Source organism: Berghia stephanieae, chromosome 11 (assembly GCF_034508935.2).
Source record: "Berghia stephanieae isolate SIO BIC M18660-M18661 chromosome 11, UCSD_Bste_1.3, whole genome shotgun sequence".
NCBI classification, from domain to species: Eukaryota; Metazoa; Mollusca; class Gastropoda; order Nudibranchia; family Aeolidiidae; genus Berghia; species Berghia stephanieae.
The window spans coordinates 23,185,589-23,195,588 of record NC_088370.1 but is presented as its reverse complement, the minus strand read 5'-3'; the positions used below and the strand labels follow the sequence as shown (position 1 = coordinate 23,195,588).

The 10,000-nt window shown below is 35.4% G+C and overlaps 1 protein-coding gene across 5 annotated transcripts in view; it reads left to right on the top strand.

Annotated features, from left to right (window-relative positions):
- LOC144956290 (acetylcholine receptor subunit alpha-like) overlaps positions 1-10,000 on the top strand; it is a 22,580-nt gene that overhangs the window by 3,590 nt on the left and 8,990 nt on the right. For 3 of the 5 annotated variants that reach the window (XR_013641932.1, XR_013641934.1, XM_078886769.1), the window contains exons 2-4: positions 5,112-5,219; positions 5,852-6,358; positions 7,021-7,151. Coding sequence is in view for 2 of the 5 variants with exons in the window: in XM_078886769.1 (XP_078742895.1) it covers positions 6,062-6,358; positions 7,021-7,151 (428 nt within the window). In the remaining 3 variants the exon portion in view is untranslated. The remainder of the gene's footprint in view (positions 1-5,111; positions 5,220-5,851; positions 6,359-7,020; positions 7,152-10,000) is intronic. The other 2 variants (XR_013641933.1, XM_078886770.1) reach the window with 1 other exon arrangement.

Below are 10,000 nucleotides of genomic sequence, written 5' to 3'. Positions count from 1 at the left end.
ATTATTATTATTATTATTATTATTATTATTATTATTATTATTATTATAATCTTCATAATAATAATAATAATAATAATAATAATAATAATAATAATAATAATAATAATAATAATAATAATAATAACAACAACAACAATAAAAATGATAATAATGGAATGATGATCATGATAGTAATAATAATAATAATAATAATAATAATAATAATAATAATAATAATAATAATAATAATAATAATAATAATAATAATAATAATAATAATAACAATAAAAATGATAATAATGGAATGATGATAATGATAATAATAATAATAATAATAATAATAATAATAATAATAATAATAATAATAATAATAATAATAATAATAATAATAATAATAATAATAATAGAAGGACGCAGGTCTATGTTTCCTTAAGCGGGGCACCCGGTTTTTCTTCATCTATTTAGTCCCATATCGATTCATTTCTGGCTAGTTCAGGAGAGGCATTTTGGATATTGTTAGACTAAACATCCAACCATCAATAATGGTAGCCATACCTAATTACGTCTCATTAGCTGTATAAAGTTTGCTTTATTAGCCTGTGTGACGTTAATACATTGAATACTAATTAAGCCAGTGGTCTGCCCACTTGTCTTAATTTGAAGTCATTTGAATTAGAAAAGAATGCAACCTCCTATCTTGCCACGTTTCACCACCCAAAATATTTTTAAAAGGTTGTGCTGGCCTATTCAAGGCACAGATAGCTCAATGTGAAAAATACACATTGTTTGTAATGGCAGAACGTAGCAAAAGATATCCAGATCTTAGCATGTTATGTTAGTATTACCACAAATTTCATGTAACAATTCTCGCGATTCACTCCCTACTTATGGGTCTAATTTTTAGAAATTAACTCTCTCCCTACCAGCCATTTTCAGGATTTTCCCCAAAACTTCACAACAACTAGCAAAAAAAAAAAATAATTATCACTCAAACACAATAGCAGTAAGTTCTTGCGATATATGATTTCTTCAGCAAAACATACACTACAACACACTGTTCATTTTCTTTAAATTTTATGATGTGCAAGAGAAATTTGAATAAGAAAAATGTTGGTTGCACCATAACGAATGTGACGATTTTCCTATTTCATCCAGGCTGTTAGGATGATTTTCTTCAATTTTAATGTTAGAAGTTTCTGAATGTGACCACAGATATGCCTATTATTAATAATAATAATAATAATAATAATAATAATAATAATAATAATAATAATAATAATAATAATAATAATAATAATAATAATAATAATAATAATATAATAATAGATCTTTATTGTCCATAAATATGGCAATTTGTCATTTAGTTACACTTGTTATAACGTTAAACGATAACTGTAACATTGAACAGATATTTCACTCCTACTTATTTTCTCTCTCTCTCTCTCTCTCTCTCTCTCTCTCTCTCTCTCTCCTCTCTCTCGTTCTCTCTCTCTCTCTCTCTCTCTCTCTCTCTCTCTCTCTCTTTTCCTCTCTTTCTTTCACACGTGCGATATACACAACATAAACATATTCATTTCGTTTTCAATTTGTTACGATTGTGGCAATTCGACACCAAAAATTATCATCATTATCAATTGGTCAGTTAATCTTACATTAAATAAATTAATCAGTTAATCAGTCAACGAATCAATCCTTGGTTTTTCTGTACCATATGAAATATTAAAAATTTTTATTGCTGATGGAACGAACGTTGATTTATACTTGTTAGTTCTACATTTAATCTGACAAAACCTTCTCCCAGATGGTAAAAGACTAAATTCATGGTATAAAATATGTTTTTTTATTGTTGGTAATTGAGAATGCTTTCCTTTCTATTGCTTTTCCATGAATTCTTTCTACACCATCAAGAGGATGGTTTATTATTTTTGATGCCTCTTTGATAGATTTTGAAATCTTTGATTTATCTTTAAGTCGGCATCCTCCAAACCATATGGTGCAGCCAAACGCAATTACACTTTTAATCAATGAGTCATAAACTCTTAACATAGTTTTCTTCCTTACTTGAAATGTTCTCAATTTCCTTAGGATGAATAATCTTTGGGCAACTTCCTTAGATATTATATTAATATGTTGAGAGAAATTGAGTGAACTATCAATGGTTATTCCTAAATATTTAGAATAGTCAACTATCTCAACATCATCTTTACCGATCGCCACACACTTTAAGTCGTTTTTATTTTTTACACCAAACACCTGTTCTTTCGTTTTTTCAACATTTAATTCAAGCTGATTTTGTTTACACCAATCGGTGAATATATTTATTTGTTTGAAATAATTCTTGACGGTAACTTTATCTTTTAATAAGCCAAGAATAGCAGTATCATCTGCATATTTTACTATAAAACAATTTTCAAAGGATGGTCTGCAGTCGTTGGTGTATAAGATAATGTACAGGATTGGGGAACTCACGCAGCCTTGGGGAAATCCGTTCGACAACGTTCTTTTGTTGGAGATATGTTCACCCAATTTTACACATTGCGGTCTATGGGTCAGAAACTCTTTATACCATTTAATAAGGTAGTTTGGAATATCCATGTTGCACAACTTTTGAAGCAAAATATCTGTGTTCATGGCATTAAAAGCTGACGAAAAGTCGACAAACAGGATTCTGGCGTAATTCGAGGGCGTTTGGTCAAGGTGTTTTGAGATCGAATTTGTGGCGGTTAATAGTGCGTCTTCTACACTGAGATGTTGTTGGTATGCACATTGGTACGGATCTAGCAATTTCAGGTCATACCATTTTTGTAGGAGCTCAGATTTTAACATTTTTTCTAAACATTTCATTACAAGCGATGTAAGCGCCACTGGACGGAAGTCGTTCAATTACGGTCGGACAACGCTTTAATGGGGACTTTATAAAATAACCGAGCTATCACCACCATCATCATCATCATCATCATCATCATCATCATCATCATCTTCTTCTTCTTCTTCTGCTTCTTCTTCTGCTTCTTCTTCTTCTTCTTCTTCTTCTTCTTCTTCTTCTTCTTCTTCTTCTTCTTCTTCTTCTTCTTCTTCTTCTTCTTCTTCTTCTTCTTCTTCTTCTTCTTCTTCTTCTTCTATCTATTTCTTCTCCTCCTCCTCCTCCGTTCCTCCTCCTCATCCTCCTTTGTCTTCTTCCACCGTTTCCTCCTCTTTCTCTTCCTTTTTCTCCAAACAACGCCTGGCTCTTATTCTTTCAATTCTATCTAACCTTGGTTTCACAGATACATGAAAATAGAAAAATTTAATGAATGCTAATAAATGCTACAAATAGATATTAAACTGTACTACAGTGGACCTGAAACAAGTAATCCAATATCATTGTTCTAACAAGAGTCCAAAACTATTCATTTCCACTGACCAAATTGTTCTTCAGACCGTTTCTTACACCAACTTGTTGAATTCTAGCTGGACAATCAATTATATAAACCCCCACACAGCCGTCAACTGATAATCCACTCGGACCTTAATGTTATTGTTATTATTATGTCTTTCTCGCCTGTATTATAGAGACTTACTTATCCGAACCAGCGGTATTATAGAGACAGCACAATGCCAAGAATCATTCTGCGTACTGTTCCTTGAAATCTATAGGACAAACAATAGATTGTGGCTGTTACCCCCGTCTTGTTTTGTCATAGACTCGGGTTTGAAGTTACTGGGCACTGAGTGTAACGTCCCATTTAATAAAATCTAGACTGGCACTGGAAAAAGAAATAAATAATATGGTTAAGCCCTCCAAAGCACCTCTAACTCTCGATTCATGGCCGTCGTCAATTCCACTTGGCAGGCTCATTGGAAGACTGTGTTTTTAGAGGGGTTTTTTTCTATTAAAAATGTGAGTGTGTGTGTGTGTTTGGGGGGGGGGGGGGTTGGTGGAAAGGGGGGGGGGGGGAGGGGAAGGGGAGGGATAATTGGGGGGAAAAAAGGGGGGGGGAGGAGGAGTTGGAAAGAGGGAGGGGTGCTCTATGCACAGCCGGAATTTATATAATATAGGCATAGGGGCATCATACATACTGGATATGTGACATTGGCTTAAAAGACGTTTGCGGCTTAATGCAAATATGTAAACATGTTTTATAACGCTTGTTTACTTGTTTTTGTAATTCACGTTTCTAAACCCAATTATTTATTTGATTATTCAATTATTTCTTTGTCTCTTTATTTATTTCTTCATTAATTTATTAATATATTTTTATTTATTTAATTTTGTCCAGTTTTTGTCCAGTTTGCTATTTTATAACCAGGCTATCAGAATTATTGATTACATTTATATATTATATAATATATATATATATATATATATATATATATATATATATATATTCTATTTTGTTCGTTGAGACGACATCTTTCATTCCTACAATAAGTGTGTGACCCACCTTTTATTAGAAAGGAGGGGGGCTTACGTCTCATGTACATTCCATAATACCAACCAAAAAGGTCAAGGTAACTTTGATCACTTTAATTATCTATCTTGCTATCTATCTATATCTATCTGTCTCATCATGTCTATCTATCGATCTATCCTATCCTATCTGCCTATCTATTTATCTCTCCATATATATATATATATATATATATATATATATATATATATATATATATATATGTACGACTATGTGGTCAAGTGGTTTGCCAGCGCCTTCTGACCAGGTAAAGTTCATGGTTCGAGTCCCGCTCTGTGCGGGGTATTGTTGAGTTCTGAAAAAGACTCTTAATTAACATTCTCTCAGCTTACTCATGTGTAAAATGGGTACCTGGCCGTTAACAGTGTTGTAACAACAAAGTGTTGCTGTTGGCTAGGTGCCCTTTGTAAAGCGCCTTGAACACGTTAAGTGGATATTGCGGAATATAAATGATCATGAATACTCACATATCTATTTATCTATCTATCTATCTATCTATCTATCTATCTATCTATCTATCTATCTATCTGTCTATCTGTCTATCTATCTATCTATCTATCTATCTATCTGTCTATCTATCTATCTATCTATCTATTTGTCTGTCTGTCTATGTAGGCATATATTTTTGTAATGAATCTATTCATTTATTTATTTATTTATTTATTTATTTATTTATTTCAGTTCCATCGATCAAAAACGAAAATCATCTACCAGCGTGGATGGTCTCCTACAAATAAAGACAGACAATGGAACTTTTGATTTCAAGTTGTGCGGCTATATGGTCTAGTGGTATGACACTCGCTTTCAGATCGGAAGTTCCTGGGTTCGAGCCTCGTTCGGCGCACATTTGAGTCCTTGGAAAAGACTCTTTACTCACATTATCTCACCGTACTCAGGTGTAAAATGAGTACCTGGCCGTTTACAGCGTTGTCTCTGTCCGAAAAAAATTGATTGTAACATCACCTAACAGGCGTCATGTCATGTCCTAAATGTTTAATGTTGCTGTTGGCCAGGGACCTCTTGTAAAGCGCTTTGAGCACATTTGGTGGATATTGCGCTATATAAAAGCTCAAGTTTGAAAGCCCAAGTTTAAATATACATGCATTTTACAGACCAATGAGTTATATCATTCTTTGAACCCAACTTGACCATTTTGCGATGTGTGAGAAATGGATATTCTATCCGTCTTTTACTGCACCTGAAACATCTTAAGTGAATTTATTTCATTTCAAGTTCTCTGCTGAAGCTACGTTAAAGTAAAGATGCCTAACATGTGACTTGTAATGTAAATAATAGGAATGTGGTTCCACATTGTTTGCCAGAGGGATAAATGAACCATTGTAAAGAGACCGTTGAGGACGGCAAATTAATTGAAATACGCCGGATAAGTGTTCATATTATTTATTGTTGTTTTATTTTAGGTGCTGTTTAAGACATTGATACTCTTGGAAGTTCAATTATTTCGGAACGTCAAGCTTAGTAAATTATAGTAGCGTGGTCCACAAGGATTGTATAAAATATGATACGTCTTCAATCTAAACAACACGGAAACCAGATCATGCTCTTATTTTCTATGTTAAAACATGGTGATCGATAGTCAGAGCTGTGAGAAACAAGGCGGATAATTGGAAATGGTGAAGGAGACTGGCAAACTCCAACCACTCCTGTCTTGTTGGTTACTGTGTTGGATTTATCTGTTGTTACCTTCCCCATGCGAACAGTCGCCGACATATAGTAACGTGACCAATTTGTTTGAGGACATTCTGGGCGATAGCAGTGGATATAATCATGCTGTGCGGCCATTGTTGAATCAGTCGCAGGTTAGCAAGGTCAATGTGACCTTCGAGATCATCGCCATTGTAGAGATTGACGCTATCCAGCAGAAATTTATCGTTAATGGGTTTCTGGGACTCTATTGGAAAGACGAGGTAAGAACCGGGTTCGTCACTATCACTATAATTAACTCTACTATTACCATTATTTGCATTTATTATTATTGTTATTATTATCACTATTATTATTATTATTATTATTATTATTATTATTATTATTATTATTATTATTATTATTATTATTATTATTATTGTTATTATTATTATCATTATTATTATTATTATTATTATTATTAGTAGTAGTAGTAGTAGTATTATTATTATTATTATTATTATTATTATTATTATTATTATTATTATTATTATTATTATCATTATTATTATTATTATTATTATTATTATTATTGTTGTTGTTATTGTAATTATTATTATTATTATTATTATTATTATTATTATTATTATTATTATTATTATTATCATTATTATTATTATTATTATTATTATTATTATTATTATCATTATCATTTTATTATTATATTATTATTATTATTATTATTATTATTATTATTATTATTATTATTATTATTATTATTATTATTATTATTATTATCATTATTATTATTATAATCATTTATTATTATTATTATTATTATTATTATTATTATTATTATTATTTTAAAAAATAAACTTATCTAATGAGTATTTATTCCATGGTTTACTTAAAGCCCTATTCACATCATCACCATTATCATCCACAGCTGCTAACTTGGAACATCCCAGATTATGGTAATGTCTTCCTGATACATCCTTACCCCAACCAAATATGGCGACCAAGGCTTGTATTGGCCAACACTTTAGAAGACAGAGACCTCTTTGAGGATGACTATAGGTGAGAATGCCTAAATTGACTTCACCTGTTACTATGATGTCTTGTGGTAGGACACTCGCTATCGGACCCACCCCCAATGGATCACCTAGCTTGACGTTGGTAGGGGTGCTTGAGGCAGTTCAGGGGCAAAGGAATTATTCCGTCACAAGACCATCCCGGGTATCCGGCCTATAAGCAGGCGCCTTGAACGGCCCGCCCTGATATGTGACGAAAAGGAGATCCAACCCGGTGCCCAAATGGCGAGGTTGAGAAATCAGCGGACGTACATATTGTCCCTCAATATCGAGAGCCATAGTATGGCCAAAAATGAGCTTTTGTAAAAGCTACTGGTCGTTATCCTTAAATGTAAAAAAGACAGAATGCATGGTTGTATCAAGGAGAGAAAGAAATCCAACATGTAACTTAATAAGCAATGGAGAAACTATAAAACAAGTTCAGACATTTAAATATCTTGGATACATAATAACTTCAGATGGCAGATGTAGCACAGAAATAAAATGAAAAATTGCAATAGCTAAAGATAGTTTTAATAAAATGAGTCTAATTTTTAAAAACCACAATATCTCAATGACAACAAAACATAGGGTTTTGAAGGCCTATGTATGGTCAGTATTATTATATGGCTGCGAAAGCTGGACAATTACAGAAGACATTAGAAAGAAACTGGAGGCAGCAGAAATTTGGTTTCTTAGATAGAAGGATGCTAAGAATCTCATGGACAGAGAAGAAAACCAATGAAGAAGTATTAGAGCAAGCTGAAACTAAAAGGTTATTAATTCGTACCATAAGAAAAAGACAAATGCGATTTTTAGGGCACCTAAATCGACATGAATGTACTGAACATCTTGCTCTCACAGGAAAGATAGAAGGTAAAAAGAGTAAAGGCAGATCAAGAAAAACATATTTGAATGGTTTGAACAGCTGGGTGACTAAGAAAGAGAGGAGTAATATTAGTTTTCTGAGGTTATCTGATCAGAGAGATGAATGGCGTACCATGATCATCGATGTCTGGCACAGACTTGGTACTTGAAGAAGAAGACTGGTCGTCCATAGCGTTGACTTTCTCCTACTACAACAGGAAACCCATCTTAACGCAGGCGCGCAATCTTCTCGATTCCAGATCCCAGGCTACAAGAATAAGTAGTACAGTGAGAGGAACTTCGAGGCTCAAAGGAGGTGATGGCGTTTACGCTAAAGAGCCACAGAGAGCGTTACGGACAGCAACGGGGCAAATTGAATTTTCGTGGAGTTAGTGGGCTGTATTTGCACAATAGTTACAAACCAAGAGCGATCCCGATGGTTAGCCATCCTTCCACTACTAGTGGAGCTACCGAGACTGCAATGAGACAGCTAGATAACTTCCCTCATGGACGGACTGTAACGATTTGCTTCATGTGTGTGATCCTACCACCAAGGGTACCTTTAGAGGCCATAAGAAGGAGTATATTCCTGAGCTCACCCTCGTGACGAAGGAGCGAACAGGGTACCGTTGCATGTTTAAGCGGACAGTCCTTGGCGACTTCCCACATAGCCAGCACAGGCTGGTACTTGTCACAGCATATTTGACAATCCCGAGGATGAAGTCTCTCCCACTCTGCAGATGGAACTACAGGAAGGCTAACTGGGAGGAATTAACTTCCTATATCGTGCAGGTCTGCCCTGCTATCCCTCCCACGTCCGAGAACATAACCAGATTTAACAGATTGCTTCTCCATTCCACGGGGCAAACGGACGGAGAAGTCGGAAAAGCAGTACAAGGAGTACCAGCAGACCCAATTTCATGACGTAGCCGATTGACTACTTCAGTCCCTGGGAGAAGGAAGGAAGCAACGGTGGCAGGAGACCGTGGAGAGTTTCGACTTTACACATTCTAGCCGCCATGCTTGACGACTGATAAAGCAATTGGATCCTGACCGGAATTCTGCGAAAGCTGCACCGGAATGTGAGGCAGACACAATTGCCAAGAATATAAAGAACCGCAGCAAACGGGTCCGAATCAGTCTTTCGAACGTGTTGTCCGCAAACATACCGTACGATTTTGACTCGCTACCGAGGACGAAGAGTCGGACTGGGCATCCCCATTCAGAGGTGGATGCAGCCATTAGCGATGGTAACAAAGGCAAAACAGCAGGGATATATAGCATTTTCCTGATATGGTGACGCATCTGAGCCCCAGGGCACGAACCTGGCTGGCAGAGGCAAAGTCTGACGCTGCCAAGCCACCCGAGCTGGCGGACTTCATGGAAGGAAGGTGCACCATATATTGAATATTGAAAGCATATTGAATCAGGGTTCGAAAGGAAACAGCAAACTGGTGCTGTATTTATAGACCTATTAGCGGCGTACGATACGGTCTATTGCGAAGGGTTAATACTCAAACTTGCAAAATCATGAGGTGCATAAAGACCTTGAAGTTGTTCTCTTCAATCTTAAGGGAAAGACAATTCCTTGTCGCACTGGGAGACACCACGAGCAAAGTCAGGAAACTGAAACATGAGGCCCCTAGGGGATCTGTTCTGGCGCCAATGTTGTTTAATGTCTACATTAGAGACATGCCGAACACTTCCTCCATGAAGCTGAGATACGCGGGCGACTGGACGCTCGTTACTCAAAGTAAATAATAACAAGAAATGAAGTGAATAGAAAAGTGCCAGAAGATAATAATAGAGAATAAAAAAACTCGGGGATGGGGCTCGAACCCAACCTTACTGGTACGACAACTCCGCCTGACCGGGAGAGGGTAGCTCTACAGTCGAAGAACCGTGTGAACCGCTCTCCCGACTTGTTCCATATGATGTTTGTTGTTTTGATATGCGGGAACGGGCTTGCAACACAGCCTATATTAGGCC